General features: G+C 37.7%; 8 protein-coding genes across 8 annotated transcripts; 7 read left to right on the top strand and 1 right to left on the bottom strand. All coding sequences in view use genetic code 12, as the record gives it.

Moving 5' to 3' along the window:
• Positions 1-1096: 1096 nt before the first annotated feature.
• MET10 (sulfite reductase [NADPH] flavoprotein component) lies at positions 1097-4462 on the top strand (the record flags this gene model as incomplete). The annotated part of the gene is made up of 1 exon (XM_001525952.2): positions 1097-4462. One exon carries the CDS (start codon positions 1097-1099, stop codon positions 4460-4462), a length of 3366 nt encoding a protein of 1121 aa, XP_001526002.2.
• Positions 4463-10786: 6324 nt separating this feature from the next.
• On the top strand, positions 10787-14765 carry PVL30_003391 (uncharacterized protein; the record flags this gene model as incomplete). Its single annotated transcript, XM_061119464.1, is given in 3 exon segments — positions 10787-11367; positions 11537-13899; positions 13912-14765. The coding sequence occupies 3 exon segments, from the start codon at positions 10787-10789 to the stop codon at positions 14763-14765; spliced, it is 3798 nt and encodes a 1265-aa protein (XP_060975447.1).
• Positions 14766-15308: 543 nt separating this feature from the next.
• Positions 15309-16136, top strand: DFG10 (3-oxo-5-alpha-steroid 4-dehydrogenase; the record flags this gene model as incomplete). Its single annotated transcript, XM_001525947.1, has 1 exon — positions 15309-16136. One exon carries the CDS (start codon positions 15309-15311, stop codon positions 16134-16136), a length of 828 nt encoding a protein of 275 aa, XP_001525997.2.
• A 656-nt stretch (positions 16137-16792) lies between these two features.
• PVL30_003389 (uncharacterized protein) lies at positions 16793-18066 on the top strand (the record flags this gene model as incomplete). Its single annotated transcript, XM_061119463.1, has 2 exons — positions 16793-16798; positions 16933-18066. 2 exons carry the CDS (start codon positions 16793-16795, stop codon positions 18064-18066), a joined length of 1140 nt encoding a protein of 379 aa, XP_060975446.1.
• Positions 18067-18195: 129 nt separating this feature from the next.
• Positions 18196-19282, top strand: VPS28 (Vacuolar protein-sorting-associated protein 28; the record flags this gene model as incomplete). The annotated part of the gene is made up of 2 exons (XM_001525945.2): positions 18196-18201; positions 18458-19282. The coding sequence occupies 2 exons, from the start codon at positions 18196-18198 to the stop codon at positions 19280-19282; spliced, it is 831 nt and encodes a 276-aa protein (XP_001525995.2).
• A 74-nt stretch (positions 19283-19356) lies between these two features.
• RPN12 (regulatory particle non-ATPase) lies at positions 19357-20190 on the bottom strand (the record flags this gene model as incomplete). Its single annotated transcript, XM_001525944.1, has 1 exon — positions 19357-20190. The coding sequence occupies one exon, from the start codon at positions 20188-20190 to the stop codon at positions 19357-19359; it is 834 nt and encodes a 277-aa protein (XP_001525994.2).
• A 631-nt stretch (positions 20191-20821) lies between these two features.
• PVL30_003386 (uncharacterized protein) lies at positions 20822-21214 on the top strand (the record flags this gene model as incomplete). Its single annotated transcript, XM_001525943.1, has 1 exon — positions 20822-21214. The coding sequence occupies one exon, from the start codon at positions 20822-20824 to the stop codon at positions 21212-21214; it is 393 nt and encodes a 130-aa protein (XP_001525993.1).
• A 1199-nt stretch (positions 21215-22413) lies between these two features.
• Positions 22414-25750, top strand: NRC2 (serine/threonine protein kinase, AGC; the record flags this gene model as incomplete). Its single annotated transcript, XM_001525942.2, has 2 exons — positions 22414-22417; positions 22911-25750. The coding sequence occupies 2 exons, from the start codon at positions 22414-22416 to the stop codon at positions 25748-25750; spliced, it is 2844 nt and encodes a 947-aa protein (XP_001525992.2).
• Between the last annotated feature and the right edge of the window lie 763 nt (positions 25751-26513).

Here is a 26513-nt window from a genome sequence, read left to right as displayed (position 1 = left end):
ATTGCAAAATATTCACGTGACACCATCTCTATACAGACATATATATATATATATGATAATAGCTTCTGGTAAACTATTCATCTGAAGATATGACATAGTGGTGCATTGGTGCTGGCTTATGCATTTGAGCTAGCTTTTGAAAAAGAAACAAAAAAAATATAATAAAAAAATAAGTAAGTAGAAAGCAAGGTGGAAACAGGACAGTTGCGTTTATCGGCGTTTAGTTGATATAATCAAAGGTTTGGCAATGAGCGCTACGTACGTGATTGTACAACAATCCTTCTTTTGTTTTCCCCAGATTATTCTCGCATGTAAGCACAAAACAAAGAAAAAAATTTATACTGTTCCTGCTTTCCTAGTTGTTGTTGTTCTTGTTGTTGTTGCTGTTGTTACTTGAAAAAAAAAAACTGGAAAAAGCGTTTGACATGTGTATCAAAACATTAGAACTGCAGGACGAGAGGTACAATAGGTTCTGATATCGATACAGTAAATAAAAAGATTGATTCTTGATCTCAATGTAAAAGTAGAAGTAAAACATCAATGAGACAGCTAGAGACTAAACCAAAATGTTGTTTGTAAATACGCGCACACATAAACACGTTTGTCAACATACACGTGGACTCAATCAACGTGCCTACAATCACGTGAAATTATTTTGAACACAAATCTTTACTTATAGTCCTCTACTTGTCTCATAGACTTGTATTTTATATTTGCATTTGATTAAAGTGTTTTGCGTACTTTTAATACACAACAGTTTTTTCTATTCATTTTTATTTTTATTTTTATTTTTATTTTTATTTTTTAAAAAAAAGAAACAAATAATTATGCACCGAGGCAAACAATAATGACATGCGCGCACGTGACTTGCATAAATTTTGCAATATTTATCAGCCAATTTAAGTAAGTATGTTGATAAGTAAATTTTTCATAAATTTGATAAAAGATAAATGAGTAAGAAGTAATTAAAAATAAAGAAGAACATAGGAATAAAAATAAGATACCCATATGGTCCCCATTTTTCTTCCTTTTCCCTTTTCCTCTTTCTTTCTTTCTTTCTTTCTTTCTTTCTTCTTTTTTGTTAATTCACCAAAAAATGGCTCCACACAGTCTTGTTAAAGAGGCTTCATCATTGTCGGCGACCTCGACAACCTCAAGTTCAGAGAAAGAGCTTGACACTGGTTTAACAACACTTATCAACTCAAATCCATTTGGTATTGCGTATGACCCAGCACTGTTGCGTGGATCGTCATACACATCGGCCACTACAATTATAAATCAAGCGATATATTCTGTGGCAACAAAGATTTTTAGTTACGAAACGGTTGGCTCAAAGGATATTTTGGATTCACACATCCAGCTTTGGTCGTATAAACAATGGGGCAATGCGTTTGATGTTGTACCATTTTTCAACAAATTTGAAGTTCGTTCAGGTGCTATGAATGCAGTTCTTGGCTACATGAACAAGAATGGCACGCGTGGACAAGTACTTTCAGTTGTTACCGGTATTGACGGATTAGACTATGCAAGAAACTCATTAAGTGGCTCAAAGAAGTTACCCTTGGCATTAAATGTTTCCGCTATTGATTTTGAAAGCTCCGTGTTTGTCAATAACTACGGTCGTGCCTCACGTCTTGCCAATGACTTGAATTTGCCCACATTTACACCTGTTTCGTCTGGTGTAGAGAGCCAGCACTTGGCAATCTTGAACCACTTTTTTGCCTTCTCCACCGGCAAACCCTCGATGTTTTTATTTGGAGGTGTTGAATCGGCAAAGACTTTTAAGAAATTCGAAGATCTCTTATCAGTTGCAGAGTTGGGTTCGTTGTACCAAAGTTTGCTCGACTCTGCTGATGGTGAAATCAGTATCGACAAGGCTTTTGAGTTGTTGAACAAGTTTACTGGTAAAAAGTACTCACAATTTGAATACTTTGGCTCACCAGCAGCTGAAACCGTTTTTGTTGTTTATGGAACACACTTGGCTGAATTGTGGAGCAAACTTGCTGGCGACAAAATTGGTGTTGTTGCAGTACGTGTTCCATCACCATTCAATAGTGAACAATTTTTGAGCGTTTTGCCAGAAGCTGCCAAGAAGTTGGTTGTGATTAGTTCAAATGACCCATTAAGTGCTACAGTTTGTGCCACGGTATTTTTGAGTGCTAGAGCTAGCACTTTAACCACTGAAACTTTTGAGTACCCATTAGATTTCAACTGGACACCTATAACTGCAGTGAAGTTAATTGCACAGTACACTGACATTGATGTTGAACAATTGTTAAACCCTACAAATCGTGATGTCGATGAAATCATCACGGCAAACTCATCACCCGATGGTAAGTACACAATTTGGGGTAAGGATAATGGAGTGTTGCTCGATTTGGCTAACAAGTTGGCGTTATCGTTGTCATTGGACAACTCCAAAAATGTGGCTATAAGAAATGTGTATGATAACTCACGCTTGGGTGGTGTTTTTCAATCGCAACTTTCTTCTACTTATATCTCACAAGGTAATGGGGATGTAGTGGATGCTGCAGATGTTGTCTTTATTGAAGACTTGAGCCTTTTGGACTCGTTTGACGTTTTGGCAACTGCAAAGCCAGGAAGCACCATTATTCTTGTAAATCAAAAGGCAGCTTTTGATTTGGAAAAAGTTCCAACAAGCTTCAAGAAAACTTTAGCTACTAATGAAAATAAGTTGCTCGTTGTTGACTTGTCCATTGTTGATGCTTTAGATGAGGCAAGCAGTGGGACTAAGGGAATCACTTCAACACTTTTGTTGCAATTGGCATTTTGGAGATCAGCAATGCCAGAGTTGGGCGATTTTATCGTTAACAAATTGTTGCAAGCCAATGGGGGTTCTTTTGAGCTTTTGGCAACAGTGTTGGACAACTTTATCAAGGTTGCCAATGAAAAAAATGCAATTATTGAAATTGGCGTTTTGTCTGAATGGTCTTTATTAAAAGATGACACTGCTGCTGAAACAGCTGAAGCCAAGGAAACAGAGAAACAAGTGGCTAGTGAAGCTGCTCAAAAGACTCAAGATAAAGCCAATGAGATTAAAAAGGCCAATAGTGCTGTTGAGAGCGGAAAGGACAATGACAATGTTAAAGAGGAGAATTTGGAACCCAAAATACTTTCATACTTTTTATCTGAAAATGCCATTGCCCCTAACCCTCGTGCAGTTAAAGAAGTTGAAGAAGAAACTAATCTTGTTGCACCCAAAAACTTGGCCCAAAGAATTGTGTTCAATGAGGCTGCCGATGTTTCTCTTGATTTGCGTCCTGATCTTCCAGTTAAAAACTTTGTTGTTAAAGTGCAAGAGAATAAGCGTTTGACCCCTACCGAGTATTCAAGAAACATTTTCCATATTGAGTTTGATATAACTGGTACTGGTCTCAAGTATGAGCTTGGTGAGGCTTTGGGTGTTCATGCTAGAAACCCCGAGGCTGAAGTTGACAAGTTTCTTGAATTTTACAAGGTTGATGCAAATTCATTAGTTGAATATAGTAATAGGGAAGATCCTACCTATTTTGAGACTAAAACAGCAAAGCAACTTTTGACAGATAGTGTGGACTTTTTAGGTAAGCCACCAAAGAGATTTTATGAGTCATTGGCCGAGTTTGCTACTGATGACAAGGAGAAGGAACATTTGGTCAAGATTGCTAGTGCCGAGGGTGCAGCAGAGTTGAAAACGAGACAGGAGGTGAATTTTGATACTTATTTTGATCTTTTGCAAGAGTTTAAGTCAGCTAGACCATCATTTGCTGAATTGATAAAGATTATTTCGCCATTAAAGAGAAGGGAGTATTCTATTGCCTCGTCGCAAAAGATCCACAAGAATGCTGTCCATTTGTTGGTTGTTGTTGTTGACTGGGTTGATCCAAAGGGACGTTTGCGTTATGGTCATTCTTCCAAGTATTTGTCAGACTTGAAGATTGGCGATGAGTTAGTTGTGAGTGTTAAGCCATCGGTGATGAAACTTCCACCATTATCAACTCAGCCTATTGTCATGTCCGGTTTGGGTACTGGTTTGGCACCATTCAAGGCGTTTGTGGAAGAGAAGATTTGGCAACAACAGCAAGGAATGGAGATTGGGGACATTTACTTGTACATGGGTTCAAGACACAAGAAGGAAGAGTATCTTTATGGTGAGTTGTGGGAGGCGTATAAAGAAGCTGGTCTTTTAACCCACATTGGTGCTGCATTCTCTAGAGACCAGCCACAAAAGATTTATATCCAAGATAAGATTAGAGAGTCGATTGAGGAATTGACCGATGCCATTGTTGAGAAGAATGGGTCTTTCTATTTGTGTGGTCCTACTTGGCCAGTTCCTGATATCACAGCATGTTTGGAGGATATTGTTGTTAATGGTGCCAAGCGTAAGGGCGAAGAGATTAAGGAGGTGAGCAAGGTGATTGAAGATATGAAGGAAGATGGCAGATACATCTTGGAAGTTTATTAAGTCACCTTCTTCTTCTTCTTCTTCTCTCTCTCTCTCTCTCTCTCTCTCTCTCTCTTTGCCTTCTTAGGTTGACTGGAGTGAATCTTTTGTACCCTGCTGGTTTTGATATATACATATAGATATGTTTTTATACGTGTGTAAGTATAATACTAGAAATTAGAGTTGTTTAAAAAAAATTGTCTTATAAAATTGATTTGAGGGTGGCTACTTTTGTATTCTTTGTTTGTTTGTATTGAGTGGATCAGCAACAGGTTCTTTATTTTGCTATATGAACTATTTGTTGAAAAGACTAGTAGGTAGCGCAATATACTTATGAGAGTGTATACATGAGAGTGTATACATATGAGAGTGTATACATATGAGAGTGTATACATATGAGAGTGTATACATATGAGAGTGTATACATATGAGAGTGTATACATATGAGAGTGTATACATATGAGAGTGTATACATGTGTACCACTTGATGGTTATTCTACAGTTTGTGGCTGTTCATTGTTGGTTCTCAAGGCAATGTTCTTGCGTGCGTTGCAGCTCATTGAAACACAGTGCATGTGCATGAAAATTCCAAATTTGAGTAATAGTAATAGTAATGTTGAAATTAAAAAAATTGCCTGTGATTTACGATTCATCGCTGAGAGTGATTGTTCAACCACAGGGTTGATGGTGGTATACAAACCACCACCACAACAAGAGATTGCTAAAGGAAATATAGAGAATTAATGAGAAATCAAAGTGGGTTAGGATACACTTATTCTTATAAGTGCATACAAGTAATTTGGTGAATTACAAGATTCAATTACGAGGCAACACTGGCAACAAACCAGTTAATAGAGGAAAAGAGGAGTAAAAGAAGAGGCAAAAAAGGAGGAGGAAGATATTTTTTTAATAAAAAATTACATTTCCATTTCTATTTAATGATCAATGGGTATTTCGAGGGATTAAGGTAGCGCAAGGGAAAAGAAAGGGAAGGAGAGTGATGAAATAAACCCGTAACAACATGAACGTGGATAAAGTCTCTTTTTTTCAACAAATAGTTTTGCTTTGTTTTGCTTTGTTTTGCTTTGTTCTGCTTTGCTTTGTTTTGCTTTGTTTTGCTTTGCTTTGCTTTGCTTTGTTTTTTTTTTATTGTATTCTTTGTTAATAATTGTTTTTTTTTTAATTCTTTAAAATCCCTTGAAGTTTTTGGTTCAAAAAAAAATATGGCTCGGTGATGGTTGAGAAAGTGGTGCATGAGATTTATCTCGTCTTTTCCATTTCATTTTTTACTTTGCTTCCCACCCCCACTATTTCCCCACCCCCCCACTTTCCAATTTCCACTTACCACGTTCCATCCCCCTATTCTCTTTTTTTTTTTTTTTTTTCTTCTCAACATTCTTTATTAATCTCATATTCCCAACATTTGGCTCCATTCAAACAGTTTTGCACAACAGGTTATCCCCATCTGAGTATTGCAAGGGCTTCTGGTGCGTTATGCTTAAGAAGAAAACCAAGAAGAAGAAGAAGAAGGATCCAAATTTTTCCTCGGCAATACTCTTTGCTATTTTTGTTTACCAATCAGATGCGCCGAGTACTAAACAGCAGTCTAGAATAAGGTATACGGCATTTACGAGCACAGTTTACTATTTCTATTTCTACAATTTTCAAATACGTCTTTCGTCGTCTTACCACAGACTCTCTTTACTTTTTACTTTTTACTTTTTTGCATTTTTACCTTTTCTTCCATATTTCTTAATTCCAGTATGTTTGGTTTTACTTGTTAGGCAATGAATGGTATGGCATGATATTGTTGTGTCCATGTCCAATTCAAACGTTTTCAACAAGTACTTTCCTCTCTCTACTGCTCGTGTTTTGGAAAAACAATAAGTTTGTTGTTTGCAAAAATATTTGACGAGCACGGTAAAAATGTATGTTGATTTTTTTCAAAAAAAATAGAATGAACAAAAGCCTCTTCCAATTGAAAGGCTCTACATATCCATAAATGAACAGATTATCTACCAAAATAGAGATAAAAAAAAAAAAAAAATATAAAATAAAAATATAAAATGAATTTGAGTAAATTAAAGACAAAAGACGGATAAAGGAGTAAAGAAGGTGTGGTTGTGGAAATACTTCCTCATTTGGGTATGATTGAATAAGGATCACCTCTACAAAGTGAAAAACAAACAAACCTTTTGTTTTCAACATCAAAACATTAAAACATTAAAACATTAAAACATTGAAACATTGAAACATTGAAACATTGAAACAATTCTTTATTGAGAAAAAAATAAAATATAAATATAAATTTTTTTTTTAGGCTGTGGCGGGGAAGTTGGATTACACCGACTTTTGAGCTCATAGCCGGAATTAAGCGCAACAAGTTTTGAAAAGATTTAGCAAATGAATACAAACCAATGATAAAAACTTGAGAATAAAACCATAAGACAAAAAGCAGATATTATAAAAGAACAAAAGATTGTGGCAGGTTCCCAACAACACAACCCAACCCAACCATCGATCTCAATTGTGAACAAAGGATCAGCAATATGGTTACATGCTAGAATTCAGCTGTACTCTTCTTTTTCTCTCTTTCTTGTCTTTTTTTTTTTCAATTCCCTCTTTTCCTTCCTTTTGTTTATCCTCCCTAATACTTTTGCTTTGTCATAAAAGCAACATCTCCCCAATTCAAGTGTCCATGTGTTTTGGTAATGGGTCAGTCTGGAAGGAGGGGGAGTGAAGGAAGGAGAAACAAAGAGTGTTGAGGTTGTATCTTTTTTTGCATTTTGCGCTTATTCCTATTCCCATTCCTATTTCTCTTTCTCTTTCTCTTACTTTTAATCTTTGCTTAATTCCGGTTCTTCCATTTTTCTTTTTCTTTGGCCAACCTTTAGTCGATAACACAACCAGGGTTCACCAAACACCCTTTCTTGCCCAACATACAATAGGACCGTATTCGGCTCATAACTACTTTCTCTCTCTTTTTTTTTACGTGGGTTTGTGCTGCGTAGTCTTGCACCCTTTTTCGACACCCTTATATCCTGTAGACCTTTGAATTACCTTATAAGCAGAGATGCTTAACCCTTATTTCTTTTTTTATTCGTTTTTTTTTTTTCTCAATAATAACGCAGGAATAGTACTATTCCACCCAGCACAGCACAGCACAGCACAGCACAGCACAGCACAGCACAGCACAGCACAGCACAGCACAGCACCAAATAGTATAACACAGTACAATTCAAAAATTTTTCAAAAGGGAAATAATCCCAATAGGGATTAAGCGCTACGAGTGAAACTGCGGGAAAATAACAAAGACACGCCTTGTGTCAACAATCAACAACAGAGCTTTTGAAAAAAAAAATGCACTATTTGAGTCTTTCTTTTTTAGGCGGGGAGAAGTTCCTTTACCGCTTTTGTCAAAAGTTAGACTCAAAAAAAAATCAAAATTAAAAAAAAAAAAGAAAAAAAAAGAACAAGAACAAGAGGCAAAAATAAGGGAGTTGAAATTTGAATTATGAAACTCCTGGCAATTAAAGCAATCACCATGTAAATCAAAATATACATAGTTTGCCCGAGATTAACACTATCCCGCGTAACATTGTTTCCTGTAACATCCTGTGCTTGGGAGGAAAAGGCAAAAAAATATAAGCAAACCAAACCAGCAGATCCCAATATATACATATGTGCATTGATGAAGGAACAATGTATCGAGCAAAGAGTTGATGATGATGATGATGATGATGCCATATGACAACACTCAACATAGTACGCTCGTCAAAAAATTGACACCACCACCACCACTAACAACAACAAAATACTAATAACAATAGAAACAATAGCAAAAACAATTATAACAATAATATATCATACGTTCAAAGATGTACATGTATTCTTGAAACTTCATCATTATGACCAATAAGTCATTGACAGCCTTCACTCACGTAAACGAAAATACTGCACTACATCTACATTAACATTTACATTAACATTTACATTAACATCTACGTCTACATCTACTGCATTTATTGTAAAGGACTTTAGGGATGCTTACCCAAAGTTTTCAACCTTTTTCTTTTTTTTCTTGGGGGGGGGGGCTTTTTGTTTGTTTTGAAAAGAGTGCAAATCTCTTGTCCTCAATAGCATTTTTAGTCAAGCAAGCAAACAAAGAAAACAGATGAACCAAAACGACATTCTACTATTCAATCAAAGGGATATCGATAAAACCGTCTATAGTTTCCCAACTTGGTGCAGACTATATTCAATTATGACAAAAAGAAAAGACACACAAAATAAAAAAAGAACAACCCTTTTCACAAGACTTCCAAAAATGGAAAATGTAAAGAAGCAAAAAGAAAAGTAGAGGAATTTTTTCTTTTTTCTTTTTTCTTTTTTTTTTTTTTTTGATTTCTAAAACTCTTACTTTTTCAAACTTTTTCAGTTTTTACGATAAACTTTAGATGGTGTAAAACTAAATTGTAGTTGCAGTTGTAGTTTGCGTAACAATAGGTATTGCATCCAACTCCTTTAAACACAGTAATTGTTTACCATTCTTTGTTTTTTAAACTTTTATTTCATGTTTTATTTTTCTTTTCTGTTTCTTAAATCTGGTTCAACGCCAACCGCAAGCACATTGATCCCTTACAATTATGTGAAACAGAAATCTTTATTGTATATCGCGTTGATATTTTATGAAAAAAAAAAACAACAACAACAATAAACAACAAACAACAAGCCACTAAAAACTCAAAAGCTTAACCACAAACATTTGTGGTTGCACCACTTGAAAGCATTCAACAAACAATGCTCAACATCGACATATTAATATATGGGAAAGAAAAGAATGAAAACAAAAAAGCGCGTTTCGTCTGTGTGATAAAAATGACAATAAAAACACTAATAAGGTCTGCGTTTTGTATTGCAGCAGATCGATGGTCATGGCATTGATTGTTTTCAACAAGCACCACAGTTGTGTATAATGAATTTACGAATAAAACATGCATTTTTCAACAAGTGCTCAAAAACAAGACTGAATGGAGAAATGGAAAAAGGAATAAGGGAAAAGGGAGTAGGATGTTTTTTTTTTTGTTCTTTTGCCTCATCGCAAGTCATATGCAACATACATGTCGATCACCAAAGCCTAGAAGCACAGGAGCTGCAAAACAAATTGTTTTATTTCGTTAATTTTCGTCTTTATTCTTCGTCGTCTTTTCTTCTTCCATTCTTCTTGTTTTCTATTTTTCTGTTTTTCTTTCTTATTCGTTTGCTGTGGAACAATAACGACTTTGTCTAAATGAAAAGGATAAACAGACAAAACAAGTTAACAATTGTTTTAGTCTAAAATTTTTTTTTATTAAAGATAACTTTTGAAATGAAATAGCTTATTGAAAAACATTATTATTTTTATTTTTCTTTTTGGGAATACATGAAAAGTTGAAAATTTGAAAAAAAAAGTTTTTGGGGAAAATCTCAGGGTTAATCCCGGTATACTGTATGTCCAAAGCCCCGCTTTTTTCTTGTGATACTAGTGGGGACTCCAATGTATTATTAGGACCCTTTGCAGCCACTCATTTTTTTTTGTATGGGTTTGGTTTTGTGTCAAGTGACTAAAAAATTAACACTTGATGCAAAAAGATTCTCTCATTTTTTTTTTTATAATTTTTCTTTTAAATGTATTGAGAAAAGTGTATTGGAACCGGTAATCGAGGCGAGCTTTAGTATAGTTTCCAGACAACTAAAGTAACGCCAAAACACAATATTACTATTACCCTTACCCTTCTCCTTACCCTTACCACCAACAGCATTACAGACGATCTTAGCGCTTTCACCAAAGTAGTAAATTGAAATAATACCAAAAAAACAAAAGAAGAATTAATTAACTTCACTTCGTTTTAGGTAATTTTTGTCTTCTTTCGGTCAACCACAACACCAAGGATGCATATGGGGATATTTCCCATTTCCTTCTTGAAAGACTTTGCTTTATGGTATACGGTATATGGAACATCGGTTGTGTTTCTTTTTTTCTCTAATTTCTTCCAGTGTTTTGTTTCCTTTATTTTTCTTACTATAAGGAAAATGTGGAAAATGTCAAATGCTAAATGTTCTTCAAACAGTGTCAACATCTATATAAAAATAAAAAGAAACAAGCTTTTCCTTAAACTCTTTATTCCAACAAGATTTCAAGTAGGGTTCAACAAATTATAAATTGAGCCAAAAATCCCCTCTTGGCCATTTCATCATTCGCCTCTGTTTGTAAATTCCTTTTATTTATTCTTTCTTTAAAAACAACCACTTAGCAAGCAAGCAAGCAAGACAAATCCAATAGAACATAAAAGCTAAAGCTTCAAGATGTTGATCAAACAGCTTTTTTACCCTGTCTTGTTTTTCCTTGTTCAAGGATTGAACGCAATCACAATCTCTCTGGACCGAGTCACAAGAGGGACAATCAACCTTTCAATCGGTGATATCACTATCAACTCAGGCGCTTATTGGTCAATCATAGACAATGCTGTTTCCGCATTTGTTGGTGATTTGACCGTTCAAAGTGATGCTGGCTTTTATATTTCATCTACAAACCCATTACTTGGTTTGCAAGTCACCTTGTTGGGTGTCTTGAACTCAATCTCTAACGACGGTATTATTGCTTTCAACTCTTTAAAGACTTTGATTGCTCCAAACTACAACTTGATTGGTTTATCTTTCCACAACACTGGTGAAATTTATTTTGCAGCTGACGGAACCAACCCTCCAGTATTTGGCCTTACTGCAGCTAATTGGGACAATTCTGGATTGATTGTTTTCTATCAGAACCACAGATCGGAGGCATTGATTAATTTGGGAACCCCATTGTTGTCCATCACTAATGACGGATCAGTCTGTCTTTACAGCAGTGTCTATCAACAACTCACTAAAATCGACGGTAGTGGATGGTATGTATAAGAACATTGTGTGATACCACACTTTACAAAAAAAGGGGTCCTGGACCAATATGCAGGATGCGACAAAGTAACACTTTGCTCTCATTCATTATTTTATTTTATTTTTTTCCTTTTTATTTTTTTATTTTTTATTTTTTTTCCGTTACTAACTCAAATCTAGTTTTGTTGCAAACCAAGACTCGACAATCTACATTGCCAGTTCTGCTTTATCGATCTCGCTGTCTCAACTGTTCTACCTCCAAGATTCGCAAAGTTCTATTGTGGTCCAACCATTGTCCTTACCTGCTACCTACAATGTGTATGGATTTGGTGGAGGAAACAAGATTGGTATTAGTATTCCGCTTTTATCGGTTCCTTTCCTTGGGCAACCGGCCGTCTCATACGACAGCGGCTCGGGAATTTTGACTTTGAGAGGTCTCGGTGTTGGTCTTTTATCACAAAAATTCAACATTGGTAAAGGTTACGATTCAACCAAGTTTGAGGTGGTTACGGATACTGGCGCTGGCTTACCAACTACTATCTTGGGATCAGTTAGATACAATGGTCCAGTTGTGAATAGCAATGTACCAAGTGCATGCATTTGTAAACCACCACCACCAGCCCCAGGTACAGATGAAAGTTCAACCACGGAAGCTCCTACTTCAACTGAACCAACTGGACCTACTGAACCAACTGGTCCAACCGAACCAACAGGTTCTTCAGAATCCACTGAACCAACTGGACCTACTGAACCAACTGGTCCAACCGAACCAACAGGTTCTTCAGAATCCACTGAACCAACTGGACCTACTGGACCAACTGGACCAACAGGACCAACTGGCTCTTCAGAACCAACTGGGCCAACTGGCTCTTCAGAATCCACTGAACCAACTGGCCCAACCGAACCAACTGGACCAACTGGCCCAACAGGACCAACTGGCTCTTCAGAATCCACTGAACCAACTGGACCAACCGAACCAACTGGACCAACAGAACCAACAGGACCAACTGGCTCTTCAGAATCCACTGAACCAACTGGCCCAACCGGACCAACTGGACCAACTGGCCCAACTGAACCAACAGGACCAACTGGCTCTTCAGAATCCACTGAACCAACTGGACCAACCGAACCAACAGGACCAACCAGCTCTTCGGAATCCACTGAACCAACTGGCCCAACCGAACCAACTGGACCAACAGAACCAACAGGACCAACTGGCTCTTCAGAATCCACTGAACCAACTGGACCAACCGAACCAACAGGACCAACTGGCTCTTCCGAATCCACTGAACCAACTGGCTCTTCAGAACCAACTGGACCAACTGGCTCTTCAGAATCCACTGAACCAACTGGCCCAACCGAACCAACTGGACCAACTGGCCCAACTGAACCAACTGGACCAACTGGCTCTTCAGAATCCACTGAACCAACTGGCTCTTCAGAATCCACTGAACCAACAGGACCAACTGGCTCTTCAGAATCCACTGAACCAACTGGCCCAACTGAACCAACAGGACCAACTGGCTCTTCGGAATCCACTGAATTAACTGGCTCTTCAGAATCCACTGAACCAACAGGACCAACTGAACCAACTGGACCAACCGAATCTACTGGCGGCAATGGTGGTCAAACATCAACTGGCGGTAACGGTGGTGAGACATCAACTGGTGCAACTGGATCATCTGAACCAACCGGTCCAACCGAATCTACTGGCGGTAATGGTGGTGAGACATCTACTGGTGCAACTGGATCATCTGAACCAACCGGTCCAACCGAATCTACTGGCGGTAATGGTGGTGAGACATCTACTGGTGCAACTGGATCATCTGAACCAACCGGTCCAACCGAATCTACTGGCGGTAATGGTGGTGAGACATCAACTGGCGGTAACGGTGGTGAAACATCTACTGGCGGTAATGGTGGTCAAACATCAACTGGAGGTAACGGTGGTGAAACATCTACTGGCGGTAATGGTGGTCAAACATCAACTGGAGGTAACGGTGGTGAGACATCAACTGGCGGTAATGGTGGTGAGACATCTACTGGTGCAACTGGATCATCTGAACCAACCGGTCCAACCGAATCTACTGGCGGTAATGGTGGTCAAACATCTACTGGCGGTAACGGTGGTGAGACATCAACTGGCGGTAACGGTGGTCAAACATCAACTGGCGGTAACGGTGGTGAAACATCAACTGGCGGTAACGGTGGTGAAACATCAACTGGTGCAACTGGATCATCTGAGCCAACCGGTCCAACCGAATCTACTGGAGGTAATGGCGGTAACGGTACACCAACTGGAGGTAATGGCGGTAACGGTACACCAACTGGCGGTAATGGCGGTAACGGTACACCAACTGGAGGTAATGGTGGAGAACCTAACCCAACTGGAGGTAATGGTGGTAACGGTACACCAACTGGCGGTAATGGTGGAGAACCTAACCCAACTGGAGGTAATGGTGGTAACGGTACACCAACTGGCGGTAATGGTGGAGAACCTAACCCAACTGGAGGTAATGGTGGTAACGGTACACCAACTGGCGGTAATGGTTGAGAACCTAACCCAACTGGAGGTAATGGTGGTAACGGTACACCAACTGGCGGTAATGGTGGAGAACCCAACCCAACTGGAGGTAATGGCGGTAACGGTACCCCAACTGGCGGTAATGGCGGTAACGGTACCCCAACTGGCGGTAATGGCGGTAACGGTACACCAACTGGCGGTAATGGTGGAGAACCTAACCCAACTGGAGGCTCAGGTACAGGATCAGGATCTGGTTCAGGCTCAGGTTCAGGCTCAGGCTCAGGCTCAGGATCAGGCTCAGGATCTGGTGAAGGTTCGGGATCAGGATCTGGTGAAGGTTCAGGCTCAGGCTCGGGATCTGGTTCAGGCTCTGGTTCTGGTGAAGGTTCAGGATCAGGCTCAGGATCAGGCTCAGGATCTGGTGAAGGTTCGGGATCAGGATCTGGTGAAGGTTCAGGCTCAGGATCAGGCTCAGGATCTGGTGAAGGTTCAGGCTCAGGCTCGGGATCTGGTTCAGGCTCTGGATCTGGTGAAGGTTCAGGATCAGGCTCAGGATCAGGCTCAGGATCAGGCTCAGGATCTGGTGAAGGTTCGGGATCAGGATCTGGTGAAGGTTCAGGATCAGGTTCAGGATCTGGTGAAGGTTCGGGATCTGGTTCAGGATCAGGATCAGGATCAGGATCAGGCTCAGGCTCTGGTTCAGGATCAGGTTCAGGATCTGGTTCAGGCTCAGGCTCAGGATCTGTTGCTACACTCACAACAAGTACAGCCTCCTCTACCAATACAGCCTCTGTTACACCTGCCGAGAATAGCGCCACATCATCTAAAACCAACTCACTTTTTGCAATTTTTATTGGTGTTATTAGTGTTGTTGCCCTTATCTAATTTTAAACCTCACTTATATTTTCAAGCTTTATTAGAGCATTTACCCTTTTGCCTTTCCTTTCGGTGTTTTTGACATTTGATTCAAAAATCTAGATTTCATATTGTTCACTTCATTATTTCGGTATTATACTTTTGAGATATCATTTTCATGATTAGATGTGTATATAGTTGATTTATACTATACTACAGATTTTAAAGCGAAAAAGAGACAATACAAAAAAACATATTTGTAGATGTTGCGCTTTGCTTAAACTTTGTTGACGCGTATAGAAGAACAATTAGCGTAGATCTGACATTTTTTCTTTTTCTTTTTGTTGTTGTTGTTGTTGTTGTTGTTGTTGTTGTTGTTGTTATTGTTGGTCTTTTCAAATTGATTGATTAGCTGAAGAAAAATTCGTTTATGGTGATGGTAACAAATACAGTCTTAACAATAGGAGTAGCAATAGTATTAGCGGAGGGTGAGTGAGTATAAGCAACTCCAAGTTTTTTTTTTTTTCGTTCTAGAAAAGTTTTAATTAGTCTCTGTGTAACTACTACTTTATTATGAATTTCTCAGACCAAATTCAATTGCTGATTTGTTTCATTTATGGGTTGTTGATTTCATCAATCTTGCTCGTTACTTTTGCTCAGCCTTTAAGAACATTATTGAAGTACGGAAAAAACCTGCAAGTAAGTGGTAACAAATCGAGCAACCAATTTGTCAATTTTGTCGCCGTTAAATTCGTGGTGCCGAAGCAGTGGTTTAAACATTTCTACATTTGTTTGTTCTCGTTAGCTACAGCATCATTTTTCTATCCATGTCATGAGAATACCATAAAACCGGCTTCTGCAGCTTTCAAAAACATCAAGATTATCCAGATTTTACTTTGGTTACAAGGAGGTCGACGATTAATAGAAAGCTACGCAGTGACAAAGTTTTCTCCAAAATCCACAATGAACTTTAGCCATTACATTGTAGGGATGGCGCACTATATTTTAATCTCAACTGCTACATATTTTGGGCTATGGGAAAGTTGCTCAGCAAGTACAGCACTAACCACAACTGACTATATCTTGATATTTGCTTATGGAGTTGCTGTTGTACAGCAGTTTAAAGTGCACAATTACTTGGCTAATTTACGGAAATACTCCTTACCGCAATTCAAGGTTGTTGCATCTCCACATTACTTTTGGGAAATTGTTATCTATACTGTGCTATTCACTTTCAGCGTGAAGGAGAGGGTTAATATGATATCGGCATCATTTCTTGCAGCCTTGGCATTTGTGAGCGTGAACTTGTCCATTACTTCGCTCGAAACTTACAAATTTTATGTTCAAAAATATGGCCATGATTTCAAATTGAGATGGGCTATACTACCGGGAATTTTATAATCATTAAAATAAGTTTAGAAGATTGTTTGCTTATTCGTTTTAGCTTTTCATGCAAATAAAAAATATATCAAAAGGAAAAGAAAACCCCTATTGGCAAAGGCTATAAGGGATTTATACAATGATTAGAAGTAAACGTGAAAAAGTAATTAAATGTAAAATCAGAAATAAGAGTGGACATGGAATTAAAAGAGAGCAAACGATACGAACAAGAGTATTTAATTTAGCATTATAGCCATTTGTTTATATATATACATATATATTTTACTCTTATGAAAGTTCGTAAAAATAAGAGAGAGAGAGAGAGAGAGAGAGAGAGAGAGAGAGAAAGGGAGAGAGAGAGAGAGAGAGAGAGAGAAAGGGAGAGAGAGAGAGAGAGAGAGAGAGAGAAAGGGAGAGAGAGAGAGAGAATTAATCTATGTAAAAGTGCCTGAAATAGAGATTCACAACCTAAAAAACCAATAACTTCAAAGTCCCTGCTACCGTTCCTCCCTTTTAAAATTTCCTTCTCTTCTACCATTAAATCATCTAGGCTTGCTCTCATGATTCATTGTTGAACCAAGAATCCTTGATGCTATTTCAGGCCCATTCTGCACCCTCGCAAAAAATAGACAGTTGTGTGTCTGTTTTTTTGGAACCAACTTCAAACTCGATTGTATATGGTTGTCCCGGAATACCACGAAGTATCCCGCGAATTGAAACAACTGTTCATGTAAGGTCAACCAATGCACTCCCCTTTATGATAAGAGCTGTTGCCGTGTTTTTGATATCGCGTCAGAAAGTTGTTGTGCCCACAAAGTTCGGGTCAAACGATGCATTCAAGGAGTTCAAACTATACGAAGACTCAATGGCTTTCAAGCCTGCAAACGACTTTTCTCAAAAAGTATTGGGAGTGTCACTACCTATTTTAATTCCAGTTCCACGAGATATTCCGTCATCGGCTCTACTGTCGAGTTTTGGATCATCAACTACCCATAGCTTGGTGGTAAAAGTCATTCTTGGAGATTCTGCAGCAAACGAATCTTTTGTCGTTGAAACGTTTCCAATAGTTATCAAAACTTACGACACACTACCATTGTATCGACAATTTAACGAACCATTGGTTAGGTCCTCAAAGTCACCCGATAATCAAATCATTGCAGAGGCGGTGGTTCCGGTAACCGCCGTAGGGCCCAGCGACCTGTTGTGTTTGAATTGTCGCATTTTTACAAATTCGTCGAATAACAAGTTGAAGAAACATATAACTTTGAAACAGATAACTTTTCAAATAAAAGAATACTTGGAATGCTATGATGGTGGGTTGCCACCAGTTACAGAGAATAAATTATTTACCACAACACTGGAGCCAGGAAAGGAGGTTACTACACAGGGTATTCAAGAGAATTACTCTATAAACTTTCCACAATCTAATGATTATTTGAAGATACATAGTTTTGAAGAGCCTTACATTATTGAACAAGAGACAATTAATGATTACGAAACAACAATAATAGAGTCGGCGAACATATCTTCTTTTGTCTTGAAAGATAAGTTAGGTGAAGGTTTACCTTTGACGCATTTTCAAAGCTTTACATCTCTGGGTCAATTCTACTCGATCAAGTTTGAACTTATCTTGAAATTGAAGTTCTCCAAAGCGAAGGACTTTGATGTTCGTATCCCTATCATTGTCTGTCCTTATGACCGAAAAACAAGCGAGCCTCTTCTCAAGTGGATAATGCTCGAATGTGAAGTTGCCAAAGCTCGTTTTGGGAAACAGTTTATAGACCAATTTTTTGCAGCGAAAAATTATCTGGAGATATGCTCTCTCATGGGCAAGTATAGACCACCACCAGTAGTTTACCGTTATTGTAAAGAGGACTGGGAAAAATTGGGATATGACGGTGTCGCATTCAATAACCCAAGGTCTCCAAATTTAGTTCTGTACATCGATTAATCATTGAAACTGTTGCTATTTGTGGATAACAAATATTCTTCTATAAATACATTGAAATATATTCGATATTTATGTATCGTTTCGACATTCCTCTATTCTATAGTTTTGTTGTATCTTTGAATGTAAGTTATGTTTGTTCCAAAAATAATAATATTGAAAAGAAAAACGAGGGATTGATTTTTATGCTAACAGCTTGTTCTTTGTATATCACGTGATATGTAATATAAAAAAAGCATTTTAGGAATAAAGCAGGCAAGCAACAATTTATAACGCGAGATATCTGATTACGATAGGAAGAAAAGTTAGCAAAGGTATATAGTGGGGGTGCATTATAAAGCACACAGCATCTACATTTACATCTACAACTACAACTACAACTACTACATCATAGAAGTACAACTATTCTGCAAGAGGAGGCACCATGTCCACTTATCAAGATTATGCACCCACTTCGCTGACTTCGTTCACTGTTTCATCAGACTCGGTCAAGTATAGTCAAGAAATTAGTAAGTCAACTTTGATTGAGACTTCGACTCACCAATCAGTTTATAATGCATTGGCTGAAGTTTGTTCAATATTACCTACGCTCGACATGCTCGAGGTTAGTTTTATCAAAGATTTCATTACTGAAAAAGAGAAATACACAACAACTACGTACCGACTAATCAATCAATACCAAATGATACTTAAGGGGTTCGATAATGATGCAATCCAAGTGTTGCAAAAGCTTTTACCGGACCTCGAGAATGATTTGTCAAATTTTCTTCCCTTATTTGTTGACAAGTTCAATTTGAATTGCCCGCAAGCTGTGAAAAGACTAATTAGTGGGGTACCATCGGTTATTGACCAAGTATCACATAATTCAGCCGGAGAACAAAACGTAAACCAAAACGGAAACCAGAATGGTCAAAATAGCCAGAGTGTGAGCGGAAATGCCAGACTAATTGCAGAGATCACTGGTAATTTCATTACATGTATGGATGCCCTAAAACTAAATTACAGCACACGAGCACAACTTCATCCTTTACTCAGTGATTTAGTTGTTAATTTAAACGAGTTGAGTGAAAACATACAATTTGAAGGAAAATCAAAGTTAATTAATTGGCTAATCAAAATTAACAACTTGGAAAAGGAGTTAAATCAAGAGGACTCGGATGCATTCCTAAAAGATTTGGACGTTGCATACAAAGGTTTTTATTCATCATTGGACAGATAAGTCACTCTGATGCGTCTTGCTCCAAAACAACCAACGAACAAACGATTAGATGAGTAAACGCATCAACACACAAACTATACAATTGATTCTATCTGCTCTGCATATGTCAAAACGTTTTTTATGATCTTTTCGTTATCGACCTCGTTCTCCTGCTCCACTTGGTTGAAATAAATAGTTCCATTTTCAAACTTCCAATTACTTACATCGACAGAATCTCGTAACATTTGCTCCAACGAAGAATCGCTTAGTTCTTGTGGCAAGTACAACAAATTTTTACAATTTGATATTGGTATCGAAGCATACGAGTTTTCCAAACTCTTGGCAATCTCCAAGCGTAATGCATCAACCAATGTGGTCACAAAGTGTGTAAACTCTTTGCATGGGAGCTTCTTCTCTTCCTTGAGTAAGGTCCAAATCTTTATATAGTTTCCCTCCATCAAGTTGCTTTCCAATTCAATTGGAAAACGTAAATACTTGTCTTCCTCGACATTATATTGGTCAGAATTGCTGATGGACTCTAATTCAACGTGAAACTGGGAAACAGAGCCTTTACTTAATAGGTATAGTAAATATAATGAAATAATTTTTGTTGCATCGGTGTTCAAGTGTGGCTTCTTCAAGTTATGAATTTTGTCGTTTGAGTAAAATGGCTTTAATTGGGCAAAGTAGTTTTCAAATCCCAAATAATCATTCGTCAAGAGAGATGACAAAGCGCCAATCTCAAGTATTCTTTGGGCAATCTTAATATCGTTGACTTGGTCACTGGTCAGAGTATTCTGTGCAGTGGGTACCAAGAGATTGTGCTTAATAAGTTCAATCTTTACGGGAGCTAGTAATTGGTGGCACTTTGCAAAATCCTCTTTTTCAAACAGGGAATAGAGCTCTGCAGTTAATTTCTGTAAGGACATGTTTTGAGATTGTTTTATGTAATGTTTTGTTTATCTGATGTTTATTGGAAATATGGAATAGTTGAATTGGGCTCAAAAGATTGCCACTCCCAGCTTAGAATATATCTAGATCGTCAACTTCTTGAAACAAGTCGCACACGAAAAACGACAAACAAGAGGAAGAGGGATTTGACAAGCACAGTAGAAAGAGTCGTGCACAAATGGTGAAATATATATATATTTATATATATATATATTTATATATATATATATATAAATATATACATACATATATATATTTTTTTTACTTGATTATTTTGGCATCAAAAAAACCACTCGGCACCCACTCTTCGGTTCTTCGTCTCATAACTCATCTTTTGAAGACCAATTTTTCGCAACATTTTAATCAAGTTTTTTTTTTTTTTTTCATATTCTTCTATTTTTTTTTTTCATTTTCTTTCATTCTTTTCTTGTTTTAATCAACTTTGATTTAAAAAATTGGTTTACGATTAAATTAAAGTGTTCACTTTCCAGAAAAATTTTTCTTACTTTGAACTTTGCTTGTGGACAGAACTGTTCTACTCTATAAGAAGAAAGATACGAAATTCTTTAGCCGATTTTAAAATCAAACTACTGCATCACATCATCAAGAATGAAATTCATAACTACAAACTTTGTCAAATGTGCCGTTAAGGCATGTCAGTCTTCGACAGATTCGTTTCCTCTTCAGTATAAAGAATGCCAGCTAGTGCAGCAGGAGCAGGAATTCAAACCTGAGTATGTGCTTCATATGCTTGATAAATTAGACTGGGATGCAGTTGTTGCAGTTGCTAGAGATTTGGGCAATGACTCAATTCCACAGACCAAGCCTGAAGGCTTGGATCCTATCATGGAGGACGACGTGGTGGTGTTGAAAGATTTGCACACTTTGCTCATGGAGACGCAATTGGTTGAGGGCCAGATGGTATGCAAGAACTGTCAGCACATTTACTATATCAAAAATTCAATTCCAAACTTTTTGCTTCCTCCACATTTGGTTAATTGAATTACTCAAAGGAGCTAATAATGAGCGTATCTTAGTATAGTGGGGGGGGGGGCGGAGGAGGAGGAGAAGTGGGACAGTATCTACAAGACATAGAAGATAAGCTACCTCAAATACAGAGAACAGAGTGCCGTGTGCATTGTACTGAATAAAGGAGATGGATTCGAATTTTGCTTTGGCAATTAAAGCTGACCGAATATCATTTTGAAAAAACAAAATATGACGAGAAGACACAGCATCAAGGTCATCGGCAGAGCCACATGAAAATACCTTTATGTTTTTTTGTTTTTTTTGTTTTTTGTTTTTTGTTCTTTGGTTCTTGGTTTTAGATTTTGGTCTTTAAATGATGTGCTCCATTCTCAAAGGTTTATTGGTTATCGCTTCTTTTCCCCTCTTGTCTTTTTTTTTTTACTTCAACGATAGAACAGGAATTCATTTTACTACGAAGAGCAAGTGCTAGAATTAAAACAGAATAAGATGTGGAACAAGAGAAAAGAATGGATAAATCTGAATTCCATGGCTTAATGATCTTGTATATATCAGTTGTTTGTATTGTCTCGGTTGCGATGTAATTATTTGGTCAAAACGCCATTGTACACTTGCTCAAATGTATGATGCGGTGTTCAATGCCCTTCATGTCATGGTTTGTTATTTCGGAATGAACGCTTGTAAAAAAATAACAACTATATATTGCATAATACATACATACATACATCCACACCATGTGTTTAGTCTTTGAAAGATGTAGCTTTACTGTGTTTTTTTTTTGTGCCGTGCTTTAAATAGAACGAACACTATCATCACTCGCGGCAGTGATAGTGATTCCTCAAATGGTTGGTTGTGGTCGATTGCTGGTAGAATATTGCTGATAATTGTGTGAGTTTGTAAGCGTTGGAGGTCAACAGTCGTGGGGCGATGGAGGGGGGGGGGTTCTGGAATTTGAGGGTGGAAAGAAAGACTAAAGTAATACTGATTATACAGAAAAGGCACTTTTTCAAATTCATTTATTGATTGGTCATTTTTTTTATGTATTTATTTTTTGTATGAATTTTTTATTGTCTAATTTCTATTTAGTTTTTTGTTGGTTTGGCTCTGGCTCTGACTTTGACTTTGGCTTTGGAACTTTTGTTGAGAGGGAGAAAAATAAGACAAAAAGGGGGCACAGGGCAGAAGGTGCGTCAATCAAAAGAACCTCCAACAATATGAGTGTACGCTGAAGAATAATGAACAACAGTCTCTAAAAATTTACTGGATACTAGAGTACTCTTTGGCAATCTAATGCATTGCACATCGAGACACCACTAAGGCAGGGTATGAAACTGGCAACACCATTTGGAAAAGCCCTCTTAAATTTTTACATATATATATATATTTTTTTTTCATTCCTTTGTTTCTTTTTATTAATTTTTTTTTCTTTTCAGTTTGAACAGGTGGAGAGAAAGCCATTTTTTTATATTTTCTACTTTATTTTTATTTTTATTTTTATTTCTTTCTCCTTTCTATATATATATATATACATATATATTTATTTATTTATTTATTTATTTATCTATTATTATTTTTTTTTCTTTTCAACTTATTCTGGGGGGAGGAAAGGAAAGGCAGATTAAATTAGTTTGCTCCACCAAACCATATAAAACATATTTAACCTTGGGCAACACTCAGCCATTTCGGGATATATACATATATAAATAGATAGATATTTACATCAAACCTAGCGCAATGGTTAACCTCTCCCTTTTTAATCTTGCAACTTCGAGCCCCAAGCATGATGATAATACGGAAACCAGTACCGCATCTTCAAATAAGTCCTCAAATTTATCCTTCAAAATAAATAACGGAAAGGATTCACAAGATCCTAGTCCTGAACTTGGACCCACCTCTCGTTCGCTGTCACGAAACCGCAATAGATCAATATCGATATCGCGTCTTTTATTTAACAAGGAGACTGAGTCAAATAATAGTCAAAAGACAGAAGCAGCATTCGATTCACAAACTTCAAACTCACCACAACACGTCCCACCACTCTCCAGCAACACAGATGAAACACTAAACAACGATTACAAACACAATAGTATTATCAGTAATAATAGCAGTCAAAATCAGAAACAAAATCAAAATCAAAGCCATAACAATGGCAATGTTAATAATAGTACGAGCATGAGCAAGCTTCGAAGCATATTTCGAATACCATCTGCATCGTTCAACTCACAAGACGACAAGTCCACCATGGGTAGGATCAGATCGTTGTCATCTCCATTTGGACAATCTTCCGGAAATGGTAATGAATTGAGTAAGCCAAATAAAGCAAATGTGTTACAAGTTCCACAGGTTACAGTAGATGCTCCGTCATCAAACACACCCCCAACAGTTTCCTCGGCTTCTATGGGCACCAAAGGACCCACAATTCCTACAGAGTCACATGACTTGGGTGATGAGGCCAGTCCCGTTGTGCAGGCCAACCCGTATTTCCATCATCAAGGTTTACCTCCTCATTTGGGAGTAGACCAGCCTCCACAACCACACTTTTTAGGCTCCAACAAGTCTGAAATCACCGTGGCTTTAAGACACAATGATTCAGTGTATTCATTGAATGAGAATGGAATTGCAAAGCCTCCGCAAGTTCATCACAATCAAATATCATCAGGAGATGAGGAACAAGATGGAGAAGAAGAAGAAAAAGATGGAGAAGAAGAAAAAAACAGAAATATACCAGTTGACAAGCAAAGGCAAAACCAAATGCAAATACAAAAACTGGGCAAAGGGCTAGGGTTAGAGATGCAGCTTGAATTGGATACAAAGCAGGAACAGAAGAAGAAGAATAAGCATAATGACGAGGGCGAAGATTTGGCTTCACCGAGAATCGCGCATACATCGCATACATCGCATACATCTCATACATCTCATACATCTCATACATCTCATACATCTCATACATCTCATACATCTCACAGGCCAGAAACGCCAGAAACATTAGGAACGCCGCACAATGAACACACTCCCTCGAAGCTCAAGAGTGATATACTGTTAAAGCCAATTGAAGTTGACAGTGGTCTTGCACCACCGGTGTCACCATTTCAGAGAGCATTAAGACGAGTTGCATCTGCACCATTGATCCACAAGATGGCAAATGATAGGCTTGACTCTACGGATCAGAACCAAGGGAATGATCCCAATGAAGAAGTGTTTGATATAAATAAGCATATTGGTGAAGTCAAGGTTTCTGGCAGGCCCAGGACGTATACTCAGGATCGAACATATTCCCATTCAGCAACCAAAGCTGTTGATGTTCAAGTTGGACCAGATAGTTTTGAAAAAATTAAATTATTGGGCAAGGGAGATGTTGGGAAAGTATATTTAGTGCGGGAAATGCAGTCTAACAAACTATATGCTATGAAAATTCTCAGCAAGAAGGAGATGATTGAGAGAAACAAGATCAAGCGGGCTTTGGCTGAGCAGGAGATTTTAGCAACTTCGAATCATCCATTTATTGTCACTTTGTACCATTCGTTCCAATCCAAGGAACATTTGTACCTCTGCATGGAGTACTGTATGGGTGGGGAGTTTTTCCGTGCTCTTCAGACTAGAGAAACAAAAACGATATCGGAGAATGATGCCAGGTTTTATGCTGCAGAAGTGACTGCCGCTTTGGAATATTTGCACCTTATGGGGTTCATATACAGAGATTTAAAGCCCGAAAACATACTTTTGCATCAATCTGGACACATTATGTTGAGTGATTTTGACTTGTCAAAGCAAAGTGAGAGGGCCAAAAACCCGGAGATAACTTTTGCGAAAAGTGGAATGCATTTAACTTCCTCTGGGTCGAACTCACCGCATCATGGACCAACCATAGATACTAAGGCGTGTATTGATGGGTTCCGTACAAACTCATTTGTGGGAACCGAAGAGTATATTGCGCCTGAAGTTATAAGAGGTAAAGGGCACACGAGTGCTGTAGATTGGTGGACGTTGGGTATTTTTCTTTATGAGATGTTGTTTGGAACAACCCCTTTCAAAGGTACTGATCGGAAAAAGACATTTGCCAATGTTTTGAAGCGAGATGTCAAGTTTCCTGATACTCAATCTATCTCATCCAGCTGTAAAAGCTTGATTAAAAAATTGCTCATTAAGGAAGAAGAAAAAAGGTTGGGTTCAAAGACTGGTGCGTCTGAGATCAAGTGTCATTCCTTTTTCAAAAACACTCAATGGGCATTGTTGCGTCATCAAAAACCACCAATGATTCCAGTTTTGACCAAGTCGTCATCAAAAAAGCGTGAATCTCTGCCCAAGAAACCCCCAACAGAGGAAACACCTGCACTGAATGAAAAAAAGGAACCTGGGACTGAGACTTTTACCGATCCAAATGATCCATTTGCAAAATTCAGTTCAGTTACACTTCGGTATGGCGAAGAGTTTGAAGAAGATTTTAATCTAAATTCAATTTACAACCCAGAACTGACAGCATACACCAGTGTTGCATATACTATGACATCTGATCAAAGCCCTTCAAAGCTGAAAGGATTTTTGAAAAGGTAGAAGTGCTGTCCATTGGATTTGGTGGAATGCGGCAACTGGGGCAAAAGGAAAAGGAAAGAGAAATAAAGAGGAAGAGGGAAAGGGAGAGGGAGGGAGAGAGAAACAACAAAATAATGAAAATAATAAAAACAAACAAGCTCTAGTTATATCGAATAGATTTATACACATTCTTACACTTTATTGCTTACCTTAACAACATAGAGACCAATGGAAGTTTGGTACAATAGTCGTTTGTTTCGTAACAAGTACGTAGAGACCGCCAATTGACCAATTATATGTCTTGAGGAAAATATGAGGCATATGTATATATTTGACTGAGAAGTAACAGCGATGATAAGCTGTTTCGATGGAAGCGGGAAAAGACAATGAAAGTATAGAATGCAAATGGAAAATTGAGTCTTGAAACTACGAATGAGTATACATTATGAAACGGTCTAAAATTTTTTTTTTACAAGAGCCGCTTCAACCTTCATCTCTCTCTGACTCTCATTCACCCATTTTTGCTTACTGCGAGTACCGGAGATCTTGAAGTTCCTATTTCACGATTTCTTGAAATTTAAAAACAATTATTGAGCCGCCATTAGTAGAGGACGGTCAAGGATCTTTAAAAGTAAATATAAAAAATGCAATAAAACTTGTTACTTTAAATCTATATATACATACATACATACATACATACATATATATATATATATATATATAATACCGAACGAAACGAAAAAACGAAATGTTTTAAAAAAAAGAAAAAACATTTATACGTGAT

Source organism: Lodderomyces elongisporus, chromosome 4 (genome assembly GCF_030384665.1).
Source record: "Lodderomyces elongisporus chromosome 4, complete sequence".
Lineage (NCBI taxonomy): Eukaryota > Fungi > Ascomycota > Pichiomycetes > Serinales > Debaryomycetaceae > Lodderomyces > Lodderomyces elongisporus.
This window is presented reverse-complemented; position numbering and strand designations above follow the sequence as displayed.